This window comes from Callithrix jacchus, chromosome 9, assembly GCF_049354715.1.
Source record: "Callithrix jacchus isolate 240 chromosome 9, calJac240_pri, whole genome shotgun sequence".
NCBI lineage: Eukaryota > Metazoa > Chordata > Mammalia > Primates > Cebidae > Callithrix > Callithrix jacchus.
In genome coordinates, this window is record NC_133510.1 from 83,393,572 (window position 1) to 83,413,158 (window position 19,587).

General features: G+C 33.2%; 1 protein-coding gene and 1 long non-coding RNA gene across 2 annotated transcripts in view; one reads left to right on the forward strand and one right to left on the reverse strand.

The window, feature by feature from the left end:
• The window catches only part of PTPRQ (protein tyrosine phosphatase receptor type Q), a 233,478-nt gene extending 230,469 nt beyond the window's left edge, over positions 1 to 3,009 (forward strand). Inside the window, exons 47-48 of the mRNA XM_035257125.3 lie at positions 2,358 to 2,481; positions 2,737 to 3,009. Of these exons, the coding sequence (XP_035113016.3) occupies positions 2,358 to 2,481; positions 2,737 to 2,774 (162 nt within the window). The 3' untranslated portion in view covers positions 2,775 to 3,009. The remainder of the gene's footprint in view (positions 1 to 2,357; positions 2,482 to 2,736) is intronic.
• LOC103795341 (uncharacterized) overlaps positions 1 to 19,587 on the reverse strand; it is a 67,051-nt gene that overhangs the window by 32,807 nt on the left and 14,657 nt on the right. The window contains exon 3 of the long non-coding RNA XR_013522362.1: positions 17,612 to 17,695. This is a non-coding gene — a long non-coding RNA (uncharacterized LOC103795341). The remainder of the gene's footprint in view (positions 1 to 17,611; positions 17,696 to 19,587) is intronic.

Here is a 19,587-nt window from a genome sequence, read left to right on the forward strand (position 1 = left end):
AAACACTGCCACTAAGAGGCACTGAGGGGCATGGCCCTTACCCAAGAGAAAGTTTTGATTTCTTTCACTCAAAAAATAATGCACTGGGGGCTGAGTGCGGTGGCTCATGCCTGTAATCCCAGCACTTTGGGAGGCTGAAGTGGGCAGATCACCAGAGGTCAGGAGTTCGAGACCAGCATGACCAACATAGCAAAACCCCTTCTCTACTAAAAATACAAAAATCAGCTGGGTGTGGTGGCAGGTGCCCATAATCCTATCTACTTCAAAGGGTGAGACAGGAGAATCGCTTGAAACCAGAGACAGAGTTTGCAGTGAGCCGAGATTGCACCACTGCACTCCAGCCTGGGTGTCAGAGCAAGGCTGTCTCAAACAACAATAACAACAACAAACAACATCAACAAAAAACAATGCATTGTAGCCCCAGGAAATTTGAAAGGCCTTTTTGAGAGAACACTCTGTAGTGAGATAATATCCTAAGATACTCTTAGTGCCTCGCATAAGTAGAAATTTACTGATAGTAACTCATACAGTGGGAGAAAAAAAAGTTAACATATTTTGGGTGCCCAGTTTTTTGCTGGGAATTTTACATATGTTACATCCTTTAAATCTTGCAACACAGGATTTATGACACACACTTCCACCACCAGATGAGGTAATTGTGCATCAGAAGAGTTTAATTCTAAAGGTAATATGGCTATCTAGGGCAGAAACTGGGATTAAACTTTTTTCACAACAGTACACTGCTTTCTTGGCAGTAACCCAAAATGGCAGAGGGACCTTGGAACCTGTAGGACTGTCTCACGAAGCTCAGCCTGCTCTGCTGGCAAAGTTTATACCTATCATTCTTTCCAGTGGAGAAGATAAAATCAGGACAGTCAGAAGTTTCACATACCAAATGTGACTTCAACTTCCAATGTGTTTATAAAAATAAGTAAATAAAATACTAGAACTCATAAATTTAAATGATTTCCAAAAAGATTATATTGTGTCAGCATATTTCTGCCAATAATATAATTCATTGTGTCATGTATGCTTGAAAGCACACCTTTGGAATTACCTTAAGAAGTAACTTTCTAGCAATTTCAATAGAAATTTTATTGCTTTCTAACAACACTTCATTTCTTACCAAAACTGAATTCTACAAACTCTATCATTGACCTCATTTACAAAACTTGACACCTAATGACATTTGAATTTTCTCCAAATTACATCTGCTCTTAAACAGTAAAGATTGCCTAGCTGTGAGAATTAAATGAAGCTAAGTCAACAGACATTTATGATGCAACTACTATGTTCCATGCACTGTTATAGGCAACCGGAATATAGCAGTGAATATGACAGAGTTCTGCCCTCATAGAACTGATGTTCCAGTAATGAGATGTTCATGGAAACATTTTGTAATCCACAAAGGAATAGATACTCATAATCGTGACTAACAATTTCTGAAGACAATTAGAGGAGTTCCAAAAGGTTTGGTGGTATAGCAGCCAGCAATAGATATGAATATAACCTCTGAAGCTGATCGCTTTTGAGAATGTTCTATTTAAATCATTGTCAATTTGAGTATATGTCTTAAACATTTGGTGATATTCCTTCAAAGTTAGATATGTCTGTTATGTACAAATGAGGGTGATTTAAAAGATACTTTTTTTTTTTTTTAGCTTTAACTACTTTTGGTAAGGTCCAGACTCAGAGATGCTAGCGGGTTATTGAATTACATTGAAAAAATTTGAAGGATCCAAATGGTACTGAATTTAACCAAAACATTCAGATGCAGTGTTAGGATTCCTTGTCCAGCACCTGGATGTTTGGGCATTTCAATGACCCGCTGCCTTATATTTACAAAACAGGACCAAATACTTGACCTTAAGTTGGCCATATATCCTGGTGGCTAACAGATTTGTTAAACATATTTTAAATGCACTGATGGTGTATAGATACGCTCACTCACAGATTTCAAAAGTAAATTTAGTATTTGTATTCCAACAGTCATTCAAACAAGAAAATTGTAAGAGAAATTACTCAATTAGGTCTAACAGGAAAAAGGAAACTCATAAACAAATTTAAGTAATGCAATTTGCTACTTCTTATAATCACAGTAAGAAAGAATATGTTAACACTTGGTGTTTAGTAACAAGTGTTAGAAAAAAACTTGAAGCTTCAAGAGACCGCAGGAATTCAGAAAGCCTCATATATGAAATGGTAGAAAACCATATATATACTATGATAAATTCTGTATCTGTAACTTAGCTATTTATTTGATGAATTCAGTACTACTTTTAGCTTTAACGGTATAACTCCCTATATAAAACTCTTCATCCATCTATTTGTTTAACCATTCTGTCTTTGGTATCCAGGCACAGTATATCTTTTTACACCAGTGCATTCTGGATCTCTTATCAAATAAGGGAAGTAATCAGCCCATCTGTTTTGTTAACTATTCAGCACTTCAGAAGATGGACTCTTTGGACGCCATGGAAGGTAAACAGAAACAATATGTACCCAACCTACTAGTGTACCAACTACAGTAGGAACATAAATTTCAAAATAACCATATGTTAAATATGTTTAAGAAACAGGATTAGTGCACACATCAAATTTTTTTTTTTACTTCTCTGTTATCCAAATTGGGCTAATAATATCCTTTCTGTCTGCATTGTATTTTTATCATGGGACATTTAAATTTTGAACTTTTAACTTCAATACTCTCTTGTAACATGTTATTTTCTGTTATAGGTGATGTTGAGCTTGAATGGGAAGAAACCACTATGTAAATATTCAGATCAAAGGATACAATTGGAAGATATTTTCAAATTCCAGGGGCCAAAGTTACCCCCTCATTCTTCTGAATTAAAATGGGCAAACTTAAAGAAATATCGATGCTTCCCTAACTGTGCCTTTCCAAATGGATTGAACATTTTAAGACTAGTTCTAGAAAATAGCTAATTCAGAATGATTATTTGTTTTGTACAGAATAAATATTATGCATTTTAAATGCTTAAGAAAAGACATCCCATATGTTTTTGAAGTCCTTTGTTTCAATGTGAATTTTCCCTATGTATTGGATTTAATTTTGAACAAAAGTTATAAATGTTGATTCAGTAGTGTTGTTTTGGCTTCCAGGGTGTTGACGTTTCTTGTGGATAATTTCCAGGACTGTCATAATGATCTGTACTTCCATGTACAACCCTGTGTTTTGAATCCTCTGTTTTATGAGTGCTGAGATATCATCTCATGATCCTGAACAGCTGAACAGTAACCCCCTGACACTGCAGGGATTACTTAGCCTTTATACAACACACAGTAGCTCTTCAGGGACACTTAGGGCTATTTAATTTGCATTGTGATCTTCAGTTTGAAAACTAAAAAGAAAAATTAAAAGTGCAATGGCACACATGAAGTTACAAAGTACCATTTTAGCCGACCCACATTTGTAAACTTTCAGGCACAAGTTTTACCTCTGTATTGTATATTAAAATATATAGTCAAATGTATCAGAGTGTTCACCCATTAGATATATATTCAACCTAATATGAACAATTCTGAAGAATATTTTTCAGCAAAAATGTATCAAAAGAGTAATAAGAACACATAGTGTGTTGCAAGCTTGTAAACCAATGATGTGCTGCTGTGGTGCCAACAGAGATTTCCAAATGGATTATGATAAATGGCCTTTATTTCATTTTCCAAGGTTGATTATTGAGCAGTATATCTGGTGGAACTGAAAACAACTTAACCATGTGTAGCTAATTCGAGATTTCTTTAAAGAAAATCTTTCAGTCTCCATCGTATTAAATAGTGACCATGTACTAAGTTTTGAATTATATGAAATTATTGTGTCATAGATTTCAATTAACAGTAATAAAAATAGTGCTAATTATTCTCTCTATGGTAAGAATTATATCTTATGCTTATTTCTGCTGAATATACATATAAGAAATGTGATGGCCAATAAAATTGAATTTTAATGAATTATCTAGCAGCATAATTTCAGAACCTCCTATATAAATATTTGATTTTGTATCTCATATTGACATAATAATTATATTAATTCTCAAATATATAAAATATTTACATGTAAGTAAAATATAATGACATAATTTATGTAATATAATATATATAATTAAGATATAATTATTTCTTAAGATATCCATAGATGGTAAGTAATTTTAATGTGAGATTTACTATTCAAGAAATTAAAACCCTTAGTTTCACAGCCTCTGGAAAAGTGTAAAATTGGCTTCCCTTTTTTTCATGGCAAGGAAGTATAAATAAATACAATCCACTACTGTTCCAGCCAATAAGTTTATAGAAAGTACCTGAAAGCAATAAAAAATGATGATAACTCTAAAAGATTCACGTTGGGGTTATACATTCTTTAGTTTCTTTTATGTCAGTCATTGAAAATGTATGGCAAGCCAGTATGGGGTTCTGTATCGTGAAAGACAGATAACATAGCCTGTGGGAAGTATTGTTGAGGTTACTTTTTAATGTATCAAGTGATTTTAAACATAATTCAATCTACAGGCCAGCCCACTTTCTATTATATCTGTATAAATCAGATGTGTAGAAGATAGAGTTTGACCCATGTACACATACATATGTGTGTATATAAAACACAATTTGAATACTAAGTCTCTCTAACCATGCTTATCAAACTTTAATGTTTATACAGAATATCTGGGGATTGTGTTAAAAATGCAGATTCTGCTTCACTAAAAATAGAATAGTCCTGAGAGTCATTTCTAGCAAGTACTTGAGTTATAATATTGCCGCCTAATCTCAGGATATATGTTGAATAATGTATGAATCTCTAAAAAACATTAGTCAGGATCAGAACAATTTTAAATCTACCTGAAATTACTTAAAACATGTTTTAAAAAAGATTTAACTTCAATATAAAAAGAATTGTAACCATTTATAAAATATGCATAGCTAGCAATATCAAGACACTAACTAAAATTAAACTGAAACCCAGATATGAATGATAGCTAAACTTTCTTTTAATGATGTTGTGAAAGAAGCAATTTATAGCCAGGTTCTATAGGTGGCTACTAAGTACTAATTAAAATAATGAAGAACATCTGTAACATTTTTTGATCAGATTTGTCAAAACACATTGAAGCACATGTACAATAAATGAGCAACATGTGTTTCATATGAACCAAATGAAACTGGAGCCTCTCAGAATGGTTTGCCAGAGACAAGAGCAGCTGTAGGTATCACCTCTACTTTTATTCTACTTTAAAATGCTTCATTTTTTTTTCTTTCAGTTTATAGGTGAAATATATAATAAGTCTTTTGCAGAAAAACTAATTAAACATTGACCTCTTAATAAAGGAGATGGTGATTCATTCCACATATTGAACCAAACACTAGATTTTAAAATGAAATTTAAGTTCAGCAAAGTATTCTATAAGTCCATGCCATTATTCTGATAAACATGTCCATTTTCATTAGCCAAGCTTTAGGAAATTCAGTGAACTTTTATGAGAAACTTGGGACACAATGATTTGAAATTCTCAACTGAATTATATTTAAAAGTGAATTTTTTTTAAAGTTTATAAAGCAGAATGTTGGCAAAATAGCTTGTCTTCTTAGGATAAGCAATATTTCATGGTAAATGACTTTATAAATATGGATAGAGTTTCCATGTAGAATCAGGACTGGTAGACCTACAGCTCATGGAGATGTTCTGAGGAACAGAATAGATTGCGTATAAGAAAATGTTTTGAAAAGTACAGTGAACATTACAACGTTAGGATAATCTTTTACCAAGACTAGTCAATGTGTAATGTTTAAAAAGATAATGCATCCCATTTTAAGATTGCATTGTACTTTGTTGGTATTAGTGTCATATTTGTATGTCTGTTTCACATGCACAGACTGAAGAGAAAATTATGGCAGCCATATTGACTTCAGGTAAGTAAAACTACTGATATTTACTAAGTAAAAAATCAAGTGCTTTTTCAATGATTTTTTGATTAAAATTAATATATAAACATGTACATGAATAATATAAAATATAATTTGGAAAACAAGTCAAGAAAATTTTCATTTCAGAAGATTCATCTGGGCATTCTAAATCAGTATCCGCAATATTGTCCTCTGAAAATAAAACTCATTTAATAGAAGGTTTAATCTGTTAACAAGATTATATTCCTAAAGTCACAATCTTAAATTATTTTAATGGTACTAAAGGTATTGCTAGGTTGGGAAGTCATTTTAGTAAATTATAAACTTTTTAGAGTACTTTTACATCCATCATCCCTATTAATCCTTACAAAATCCTTTAAGATCGGCAGGGTCCTGTATTACAGGAAAGATAATGAAAGCTTAATTGCTGTGCCTGAAACCACATTTATTAGTAAAAGTTGAAGCTGAAATTAAAACTGAGTTTCTATGGCTCCTGGAAAGTACTCTTTCCATAACGTTGTGTCAGTCTCTCCGTAAGCAAATGACATGCTTTGAATAGTGTAAAATGCTCATGATAAAGAAAGGTTATAATCATCATATGTCCCAATTCCCTACTAGCCAGTCAGAGATTTTCTGCTAATCATATGAAAATAAGTAACAGAAACCACAGACAATTTTAGAGATAAGTAAGCTCTTAGAATGAATTTAAGAGTAAAAATAATCTTGATGTAGACAATAATATTAAAGAAGAAATGTAAAAGAAGCAAAAAAATTAAGATATTAGAAATGAAAGAAAAAGAACATTGAAATTTATAGAATAATGAAAATAAAGCTAAAAAAAGAGAAGTTGTCAAAGTCAAAAAAGCTCCATAGCATTTACATACACACACACACACACACACACACACACACACACATACAATATGTGTATATGTATATATAATCAAATCCTATCAACTCCTTTACCCTACTAATAAGCAAAAGAAAGTGAAAGAATAAGAAAAGCATAGAAGAAACAGGAAAAAAAGAAAGCTAGAAGATATAAAAGAAAGAAAAATTTAAAAAATATTCTGTAATTCAATATTTGAATATTTAAGGAGTACTGGCACTGTGCTGGAATCATTACATGAGCTGGCATTTTATCTCATTTAAACCTCATCTGTGAGATTAGCTCCACTAAAAGAGTAGGAAATGGAAGCATGGGGGGATGAGGAAGGTGCCCAAATTCTCACATAGAGTAATTGGTAGTATGGAATTCAAATCCAGGGCTATCTGGCTGAAGTTCATGTTCCTTTCAAGGTATGTATCCATCCTTATTTTATGTTGAAAAGCAGCATGCAGAAGCCTGGGAATAAAGAAGCCTCAGGAAGACAGTTTTTTAATCCTGTTTTGTTCTGACTTCCATTTCAAAACATTTCAATATATACATGGACTGTATGGACTGTAGGGAATTTGGACATGTGAAAACAGCCTACGTGGGTGAACTTTCAGATTAATTTGTTGTTCTAATATTCATTCTTTTTCCTTCTCCTATTAATTCATCTGATATAATTAAATTTGTGTAAGTATGTAGCCAGATTGGATGGATATCCCATCTGTATTTACTAATTTTGTGATTTGAGGCAAAAAGCAATAACCGGTTTGTACCTCAATTTCCTCATTCCTAATATGGAGGTAATTATAATAGGTACCTCACATGTTTGTAGAGCAGTCTTAGTTCAGAGTAAACACTCAATGGGGTTTGGATTGTAATATACATGATAATGAAGTGGCGTCATTTGTCTGAACTAATACGCAAGGTCTGTTGTCTCACACCAAGGAAATCAAGGACGCTGACACAGCAGGGTGAGGTTAAGAGCAGAAGTTTGATAGGCGAAAGAGAGAAAATCTCTGTTGCTGCAGAGACGGGTCCCAGAGAAAATGGGTCGCCATTCCATGGTGAAGTGCAGGAGGTTTTATATATCAGCTTGAGGAGGTGGTGTTTGATTTACATAAGGCACAAAAGATTGGTTGGACTAGGTCTGCCGTTTGCATAATACATAAAAATCTGGCCACCCCTACTCTAATCTTTTATTATGCAGATGTTTCTCTATCTGGCTGGCATCATGTTGCCTGCTTTTTTTACTGTACATGTGGTGACAAAGAGAAGGGAAGATGGAGCCTCCCTGTTGAACATACCTCGCCCCCAGGTAGCCTTCACCTATTGGAACAAATGCTGAAATTCACCCGTGTAAGTTTCCAGCCTGCTAATCTATGTCTGCAGCATGATTTTTCAGGCTGCTTTTGTTGGAAAAGAAATAATTTGGGGGCTGCTTTTTATTAAAAGGGAGGCCTCGCCAATGATTCCTTTATCCTCCCTATCTGCCTAAATAATTTCTAACTCCTGTATCAATAATGGTAGTAGTTATGATTTTTTTTCTGTAAGAATTCAAATATGCCAAAACTATGACCTATTGATTCACACAGCCTCTTGAGATATATATAGAAAACAGAATTATTATCATAATGATTAGCTTCAAATTAGCCTAATGGTGATAGAGGGAATTATTCCTTAGTAGTTAGTGGAATTTCACATTCAACATTTTTCTTTTAACCTTAAAAACAGAAAAGAAAGTAAACATGATTATGATTTTGAGGCATTTCTAATCTTATTCCTTATTATATAAACCACATTTTTCTAAAATTTCATCTTTATAATATTCAAATAAAGTTGTTCTTAAGTAAAAATAATTTTTTAAACACTTTGAAATTTAAATGAAATAAAATTGTGTTTATTTTTCTACATTTTCATTTCAAACCCATATATCTCTTGCTAAAAAAAAAGAGTTATAGTTTTAGGTAAAAATAAATGATTGAATAGATGATTAATATAGCCTCAAAATACTGAACTATACCAAAGAAATTAAATGTATTTATTACAAATTAAACATACTTCTAAAATAATATAAGTTGTAGATCCAGAAGATAAATTAATGATATGAAAATAATGAATTAGAAAATCTACATATTTGAACAAATATTCTCTAGAGAGAGAGATTTCTATACCCTAAAAAAAGACACATATTCTTTTGAAGTTCTCATGGATCAGTTGCAAAGAAGGACTGCTTCCTGTGTCACAAAGAAAGTTGAAAATAATTTCAGACTCAGTATCGTACATAGCCATTTATCTGACTACAAGACAATTGAGTAAAACATTTATAATAAAAATAATTTTAAGCTCCTATATTTGAAACTAAATTAATACATATCTAAATATCACACAGAGTAATATGAAGAATCTCAGTGAAAATTACATAACAGAACTGAATGACATCAAAGCACCTTTTATAATATTTTGGGAGATTCTGCTAAAGTAGTACATAAAGGGAAGCTTAGAGGCCTAAAATATATATCCTCAAATATAAACATATTAAGCATTTACTTGAGAAGCTGGAAAAAGTACAACAGATTTCATTTGTGACAACATTTTGTATGAGTTATCCACTGGCAGGAGAAAATATGGAATTGAAAGATAAAAAACACCTCTTTAAATGGAGAAATAGACCACATTAATAGGGGGTCAAGACTATACTATAAAACTAAAAATTCAATCAGTTTCTAAATTGGTTGAATCAATTTCTAAATTCAGAACTTCAGAAAATTCTTTTTTTTTTTAAGTTTTATTGCATTTTAGGTTTTGGGGTACATGTGCAGAACATGCAAGACAGTTGCATAGGTACACACATGGCAGTGTGTTTTGCTTCCTTTCTCCCCTTCACCCACATTTGGCATTTCTCCCCAGGCTATCCCTCCCCAACTCCCCCGCCGCTGGCTCTCCCCCATTCCCCCCAATAGACCCCAGTGTTTAGTACTCCCCTCCCTGTGTCCATGTGTTCTCATTTTTCATCACCCGCCTATGAGTGAGAATATACCGTATTTCATTTTCTGTTCTTTTGTCAGTTTGCTGAGAATGATGTTCTCCAGATTCATCCATGTCCCTGCAAACGACACCAACTCATCATTTCTGATTGCTGCATAATATTCCATGGTGTATATGTGCCACATTTTCCCAATCCAGTCTATCATCGATGGGCATTTGGGTTGGTTCCAGGTCTTTGCTATTGTAAACAGTGCTGCAATGAACATTCGTGTGCATGTGTCCTTATAGTAGAACGATTTATAGTCTTTTGGATATATACCCAGTAATGGGATTGCTGAGTCAAATGGAATTTCTATTTCTAAGGCCTTGAGGAATCGCCACACTGTCTTCCACAATGGTTGAACTAATTTACACTCCCACCAACAGTGTAAAAGTGTTCCTGTTTCTCCACATCCTCTCCAGCATCTGTTGTCTCCAGATTTTTTAATGATCGCCATTCTAACTGGTGTGAGATGGTATCTCAATGTGGTTTTGATTTGCATCTCTCTAATGACCAGTGATGATGAGCATTTTCTCATATGTTTATTGGCCTCATATAATTTTTGCAGTTTACCCATCTGATGAAGGGCTGATATCAAGAATTTACAAAGAACTCAAACAGATTTACAGGAAAAAAACAAGCCCATTCAAAAATGGGCAAAGGATATGAACAGACACTTTACAATAGAAAATTCTTAAATGAAATGTGAGTAGAGAACAACACCTAGAATTTCAACAGAAACCTTATAGAGTCTCCAGTAAACAAGACTCTCACCACAAAACTTTTTAAAAAGGATTCGAAACATCAAATTAAACTATATTACAGTTAAAAAACCCCAGCCCTTTTAAAATTAAACCATGTAAATAGGTTTAACAATGTAACATTCTCAATACTCCCCATTCAGTTATAAATTACTAGGCAGGAAAAAGGAACTGGTAATCAGGAGAAAGATCTATTATTAGAAACACACATGTAAATAAAAAGAGATAGAATTAGCAGACAAGAACTTTTAATATAGCTACTAAAATATGTTAACATGAGAAACAAATATAAATATTACTGGAAACTACAAACAACTAAAATAAACTTCTAAAACCCATAATAGCTGATGTCAGAATGCTACTGGATGCAATTAAGAGCAAATTAGACACTAAAGAAGAAAAAAATCAGTAAACTCAAAGATCAGTCAATAGAAATTATCTAAACGGAATCATAGAGACAAAGCAGGCTGAAAAAACAACAGATTCTCAGTGACCTGTGAGATCAATTCAATAGTTTATCATAAGTGTAATCAGAATCAAAGGAGGGAAGAAAAAATGTTTGAAGAAATAATGTCCAAATATTTCTTTTTGAAAAATATAAATCTATAGATTCAAGAATCTCAAAAAATATCTAGGCAGATTAATGCACAAGCATGCATACACACTATCATTACTCTCAATTCTGTACCCACAATAATTTCTGCATAAGCATGTGTGCACACACATACACACACACACAACTATACCAAGGCATATCATAAGCACTTACTTGCATAATCAAGGCAAGTCACTGTTAAAGATAAAAAATGTTAAAGGCAACCAAGAAAAGAGATACTTGTTCTGGCGATGAAAGAAAATAAAATATTCTGGCTACTATATAGAAACAGTGCAAACCAACTGACAACAGAATGACATATTCAAAGTGCTGAAAGCACTTCCTCAAACTGACGAAAAGCAATTACAAAAAAGCTGGAGCTAATATTATATTCAGTGATGAAATATTGAAGGCTTTCACTCAAACATCAAGAAAAAGGCAAGGATGCCTGCTCTCACAACTTTTATTCAACATTCTCCTGGTGTTTCTAGCCACTATGATAAGCCAAGAAAAAGAAATAAATGGAATATATTTTGTAAAGGAAGAAATAAAACTTGATGTGAGTAGAGAAAAACACATCATTTATGAGAAAAATCTTTAAAAATCTACAAAAGAAAGCTACTAGATATAATGAGTAGCTATAAAAAAAGTTACGAGATATAAGGTCAAGATACAAAAATCTATTTCTACACACTAGTAATGAACAACTGGAATCTCATAGTTAAAAATACCATTAACAATAGCATCCAGGGGAGAGGGAGAGCATCAGGATGAATAGCTAATGCATGAGAGGCTTAATACCTAGATGATGGATTGATAAGTGTAGCAAACCACCATGGCACAGACTTACCTATGTAAAAAACATGAATTTCCTGCACAGATATCCCAAAATTTAAAATTAAACTAAATTAAATTTTAAAAATGGCATCCACAAACATAAAATGCTTCAGATAAATTTAACAAAATATGTGCAATATTGTTATACTTAAAAGCCACTAAATATTAATGACAGGAATTAAGATTCTAATAAATTTCTCTGAAATTCATTTTCATAAATTGAAAACTCATTGTTTTGATGCTAATTCTCTTCATATTTATTTATAGATTCAGTAAAACATCAATAAAAAGTCCATAAGGCTTTTTTAAAGAAATTGATGAACTGTTTTTATAGTTTATATGGAGATGATGCAAAAGACTAAAGTGACTCAACAATTTAAAATAGAACACAGGTGAAAGATTTACACTACAGATCTATAGATTCATTTACAGAAAAAAAGGTCCAAAAATAAACTTGGATACAGATGGCAAATTGGTTTTCAACAGAGATGCTAAGGTAATTCAACAGGGAACATATAGTCTTTCCAAAAACAGTATTGGAACAACTAGATGTCTATATGAAAAACCATGAATCTTCACCTTTATACCATATAATACGCACAAAGATTAAATTGAAATGTGTCTCAGACCTAAATGTAAAGGCTAAAACTATAAAGCTTATGGGGATAAAAGTAAGAAAAATTCTTCATGAACTTTCAATAAGCAAAGGTTTCTTAGATTATAAACCAAAATAAAACATCAAGGTAAAACTTGATGAATTGTCCTTCATCAAAGTATAACTTCTTGCTCTTCAAAAGACACTATTAAGAAAATAAGGCCAGACATGATGTCTCACACCTATAATTCAAGTACTTTGGGAGGCCAAGGTGCGAGGGTCACTAGAGCCCAGAAATTCGAGACCAGTGTGGGCAACACAGGAAAACCCCCTCTACAAAACATTTATAAATTAGCCAGTTGTGGTGGCACATGCCTATGGTCCCAGCTACTGGATAGGCTGAGATGGGAGGATTGCTTCTTAAGCCCAAGAGGACAAGGCTGCAGTGAGCTGTGATCATGCCATTGCACTCCAGCCTGAGCAACAGAGTGAGACTCTGTCTCAAAAAACAAAAGAAAAAGAAAATGAAAAGTCAAGCCACAGGCTGGAAAAAATAGGAGATAATATTCCCAATACATGTAATAGGATACAAGTCCTGGTACTTATCTCCAGAATATAAGTATATTTACAAAGTATAACACACGCTGGAAAAAGTAGGAGATAATATTCCCAATACATGTAATAGGATACAAGTCCTGGTACTTATCTCCAGAATATAAGTATATTTACAAAGTATAACTAACACACACACACACACACACACACACACACACACACACAGCCAATATGTCAAATGATATTTAGCACCAATACAAAAGATGTTGAATACCATTAGTTATCAAGTAAATGCAAATAAAAATCATGAGATACCACTACACACTCAGTGGGATGATTAAAATTAAAATTACCAAAATATCAAGTCATTGGTAAGGATTTGAAGCAGCTAGAACTGGAAGTATAAAATGGTATAATCACTGTGGAAAACAGTTTGGCAGTCTATCATAAAGTTAAACATATTGCCATTATTACCATACTACCCAACAATACCATTCCTAGTCACGTACCTAAGAGAAATTAAAATATACTTTCAGAAAAGAAGTTGTATTTATGTTCTTAGCAGCTTTATTCACAACGGACAAAAATAGAGGGTCCAAATGACCATCAACAGGAGTGGATAAACAAGCTGTGGTCTATTTGAACAATGAAATACAAATTGGCAATAAAATAGGAATGAATTGCAATAAAGAGCAGGGAGAATTCTTAAAAAACATATGCAAGTTCTGGATATCAGCCCTTTGTCAGATGGGTAAACTGCAAAAATTGTTTCCCATTCTGTTGGTTGCCGATTCACTCTAATGACTGTTTCTTTTGCTTTGCAGAAGCTGTGGAGTTTGATTAGGTTCCATTTGTCTATTTTGGCTTCTGTTGCCAATGCTTTGGGTGTTTTGGTCATGAAGTCCTTGCCTACTCCTATGTCCTGAATGGTTTTGCCTAGATTTTCTTCTAGGGTTTTTATGGTGTTAGGTCTTATGTTTAAGTCTTTAATCCATCTGGAGTTAATTTTAGTGTAAGGCGTCAGGAAGGGGTCCAGTTTCTGCTTTCTGCATATGGCTAGCCAGTTTTCCCAACACCATTTATTAATCAGGGAATTTTTCCCCATTGCTTGTTTTTGTCAGGTTTATCAAAGATCAGATGGCTGTAGATATGTTGTGTTGCCTCCGAGGCCTTTGTTCTGTTCCATTGGTCTATATCTCTGTTTTGGTACCAGTACCATGCTGTTTTGATGCATGTTCTTCACGTGTACCCCAAAACCTAAAATACAATTAAAAAAAACATATGCTAAGAGAAAGAAGACAGACACAAGAGAGTACCTACTGTAAGAATCCATTCTATGAAGTTCTGGAATAGTTCAAACTAATCCATTGTGATAGAAATTGAATAAATGATGACTACTTGGAGTATGGTATACGTGGGGAATTGACTTTGTATACCAAAGGGAACATTTTGAGAATGATGAAAGTGTTCTCTATCTTGAATGGAGTGCTGTTTATACAGGCATATTCATGTGTAAAATGCCTACACTTGTATACACACAATGATTGTGTTATATTTTATGTATGTTACAAACCAATACAATTTACTAAACAGAAGGATCATGAAAAAATAGTCTTGAGATATTTGTACGTCGTTTGTATAATGTTTTAAATAGACAACAGGTATACATTTTTTGTGGATGCATCCATTTTAGTACAGATAAAAAATCACGGGAATGAATAAAGCTATAAAAAATTCACATCAGAATCTAATTGCGATTCTTGCCAAAAGAGAAAAACAGAAAAAAAAATCACATTAGAATCACAGTTTCCCCTGGCAAGGGAGGAATGCATGTATGGAGACAGATTGTGAGGGAATCAGATTGGGATACGCAAGGGCTTCCAATGCATTTGTAAATTTTGTTTTAAAATTTGAAGCCTGTCTGCCAACATTGTCAGATTTGCTAAAATTAAATATGAGTAAAAAAATATTTATTATATTATGCCTTATAGTTTTTTGTTTGATGAATTTTATAATTAAAAATCACAGGTAAATTTTAAACTTTAATAATTTATTAAAATAAATGACATAAAGTGTTTATGGGTTATTTTCACTATAATAATCCAAGCTCTCCTGTATGAATAAGTACAATACCAAGAAAAATATTTGCTTCTGTTATTTGCTTACTCCATTCCCAAAGCACTATCAGTCTTTTAAACATTAAAAATAAAACTTGATATGCTCCAAGTTCTTTCCAAAGAATTTATTATGCTCCTATTTACTCAGTGTTTATAACCTCCTGAACTGCCATGAAAGATAGGATGAATTCACTTGCTGGACTCTGCCACTGGAACACAGAGTTAGTTTCATCAATCTGAGTGTACTACATTCAGAAAGTTGGTAAATGGTAACAGGATGAGCACTGACTCCCTGGACTATTAAATCAGAAGTTTTATTTACTTATGTGTTAAAGATTATGCTTAAAATTGTGATATGAATAATTGTGATACACATAAAATTGATTTTGCTTTTTATTTTATTTACTATAATTAATAATAACCTTCTTTATTGAATCATTACCATGTGCCAGGCACTCTTCTAAGGACTTTACAAATATCAATTCATTAACTTCATGACAATTCCTGAAAGTAGGTGCTATTATATGGCTTTTACATATAGAGAAACCAAAGCAAAAGGAGGTTAAATAAACTGCTCTAGATTACACATTATTAAATGAAAGAGCCTAGACTTGAATACAAGAAATCAGGGTTCAGAACCTGTAGTGTTTGCCACATATCCTGCTCTGTTACATGGGGGCCACAAGATATATGATAATATCTCTGATCTTACCTACTTGGATGTAGTATATGCACATTAACTCTATGCTCTCCCTCAAGAACAAAAGCTTCTGGATAGCATCTATAATAGCTACTTTATGCAAATTCAGTTACTCATGTCACATAGTCAGTGATAGTGCCAGCCTTTGTATTTCGGTATCTAGTACTATATTATTTCTCTGATTCACTACCTCCTCCAATATACATTCGGTCCAAACTAAATTGTGTGGTTTGTTTGCTCCGACTCTGCACTTTGTCGCCAGATTTAAATCTCAAGCTCTGAAACTCTGAGATTTAGATTTAAATCTCAGCAATGACCATTTCACTGATCTGTTCGGTAGCCCTTCGTTGACTTTTGAATTAAACTCCCGTTTTACAAATACCTTTCCACAGTATTCTTTTGTTTCTAGAACTAGACCATATTCGAATATTCACTGCTTACTAAAACACATCCTACACGTTCACAAATACCATGCTTTGGCTCCTACATTTCCCTCAATAACTAATACCTTTCTTAGAACCTTTCTGAAGCCGTTTTTGCAGGTTCTTATCCACTGGCATTCTCCATTTACTAGATTGTCAACTACGTTTCTCTTAATTTTATCCATGTAACGCTTAGATAACATCTTACACACGACAGAAACTTAAACAAATATGTTCAATTGAAAATTTGCCTAGGCAGAAGTAAAATAATGTTGTCCATGTGACAGTGTATTTTCTTACCAATTCACACATGCTAAAATATCCTTGCAGTCAGGGAATAAACAAACACCTCTGGATCAAAGATAAATGAAGGTGAAATAGCAGGGAAAACTGGCATACAGTGATTAATGTATCATTTGTTCAGGATTATCAGTTATCCAGAATGTAACTAAGAAATTGATAGTGTGCAAAGAGCCTTTAAACAACTGAAGCTGACAAAAAGGAATTCTGTATAATTGGGCAACTTATTAAAACGTAGTTTATCAACAGTCTTTTCTTATAGATACTTCAACAAACTTGGTTTTTCAGGTCACGGTAATCCAGAAACAGCAAAATTGATGGCTGATATACTTATTTTGTGCACGCGTGCACACACACATACACACACACCCCTTCTTATAAACAACACATATACCTTCAAAACTTAAAAATTTGGGACAATTTATTGAAATCCAACATATTTCAATAGCCACTGGATATAACAAAAATAAATATTACAACACCATCCTCTGCATCTTTAAGAAACATTTTTTTTCCTCTTTCGATTAATTTACTGTTTAAGGAGACAGAAATGGGTTTGAAATCTTTTTTAAAAGAACTCATCAAAACGAATTAGACTACAAAGGTAGGGTAAGGCAATTCCAGAAGGAAGCTGGAACAAGATATCCCACAGGGCTGAAACAGGTGGTAGAGATGGAGAGGCAGATCTGGACTCAGCTGCCAATGTGCACATTCATGGAGGCAGACACCAGGTCCAGAGAGTACAGTAACGAACAACAGGTGGTGAACCCAACTAGGACACATGAGAGTAGACTAGCAAGAGGTAGCATATCGTAACAGGCAGGTGAAGCAAGGTGAAAGAGAATCTAGGAACTGGCACCATGCAGGTCCAAGTGGCAGGGAAGCAGGTCAGCAGGGAGCAAAATTCTACTTACCATCTAGAGACTCAGTGGTGGCTCACTTCCTCAGGGCGATATGCAAAGTAGAGACCCAGATGGGTTTCAATGGCCCCTCATATCCTGATTATGAATATATAGATAAATACACACACACACACACACACACACACACACACACACACACACACACAAATACCCTTTGCAGTGCCTTAAAGTACTAAATAAATGGTAACTCAATGAGTGAGTACATGAATGAATTTTTTTAATGTTTTAAGTAATTTAGGCTACTAAAGAGATTTTAGAGGCAGAGAATCATCAAAATCAATATCAAAAATGTGTTACCACTAATCTAACCAAAGCAGCAATAAAGCAAACAAAAATAACGGAAGTCAAAGTTGTCATTATATACATACCTAGAAGATACAGATAAATAAACCAAAAAAATGTATAAGTAATAAGAAATTCTCTAATTCAGGTGATTGCAAAATAAATATACAAAAACCATAAGCAAACAATTAACATGATAGAAAGAGATAACGGGAAAAATTTGTTCACTGACAATGTCCAAACTATTATAAAATATTGAGAGGGTAAACTTATGGTGCATTTCTGAAGAAAACTATAAAATAGGGAAATTAAAAATATGATTATTTTAAGTCAGAGAGGCCTATTATAAAGAACATCATTCTTCTCCAATTACTTCATAAGTTTAATGTGCTAATTTAAAAATCTTAATAGCATTTAATTGTTCCAAATTTGAAAAAAAAAAACTTGTTAAGTTCATCTAGAAGAATGAATAACTGAGAAATGGGTTTCAACATTCTGATGATTAAAATGATGAAAGAAAAACTGCCCTTTAATATATTAAAATAGTTTATTAAGTAAATAAGTTAAAAGTATGTTATTGAGATGAGAAGCAACCAATACCTCAATGAAACATACAGGTTTTTCTAACACAGTCTGTGTTATAGTTTTCAATAGCAAGGAAATATCACCACCAATGGAAAAATGATGGTAGGCAAGGAAAATAATGGAATCAGGTAAGATATAACCTCATCACCAGAAACCAAAATGGATTATGGAGAAAATAAATCTTAGTATGTCCCAAGGCCTTGTTTTTCTTTAAAGGCCATAAATAATTTCCCCCTTCTCAGGATAATAGCTCATCAACGTTTAATGTCCAATTAATCCTCCAACCCTAATGTTTAGACATTTACATTTTCTCCACAATTTATAATAATTCAAAGATGTGTATCAAGAAACTAAACCTAAATTTTAGGACAATGGACTACTTTGAGTAACCTTACTTCCTGGTACAACACATTTAACAAAAATAGCCTATAATATAATCTGTTATCATTAGGAAGGACTTGTTAAAATAAAATGACGACCAGGTCTGAAAAATTTCTAAGTAGACAAACTCAGTTAGCATTGAAAGTAACCTTAACATTGCTTAGACTACAAAAATAAGCAAAACAAGTTGGGACATTTATTGTAAATGCCAGAATCATTAAAAAAAAATAAGTTTAACAAATCAAAAGCTGCCAGCAATGGAATAGACCAAATATGACAATTGTGTAAGTGTAACCACTCTATTTTCAATTTCTTGTTTCCACATTCATGCTATAAAAGCCTTCCTCTTGCATTTCTTCAGTAGAACTCAAGATGTCCTTCAATTTGGTATTTCCCCAATTTATGCATCACTGATTGCTCAAATAAACTAAAATTTGTATTGTGTCTCAGTTTATCTTTTAATAGTCCTTATTTGTATAACTTAATTTCCCAGGTAATTGAAGCTTAATATTGAGAGCAAGGTACCTGGTTTCCTATTCCAACATCCTCATCTCTGTATTTTAGAAGTGACTCAATCTAATCATAAAGCTCAGCCTCACTCTAGAAAGAATTTAGTCCTTATCCAGGAGAATATTATATTCCTTCAGTACTCTTAGATCGACATCAAGAAAATCTTGCTGTAAATGTAGTGCAGGCCTTGTTTCCCAGTCCTGGAAACT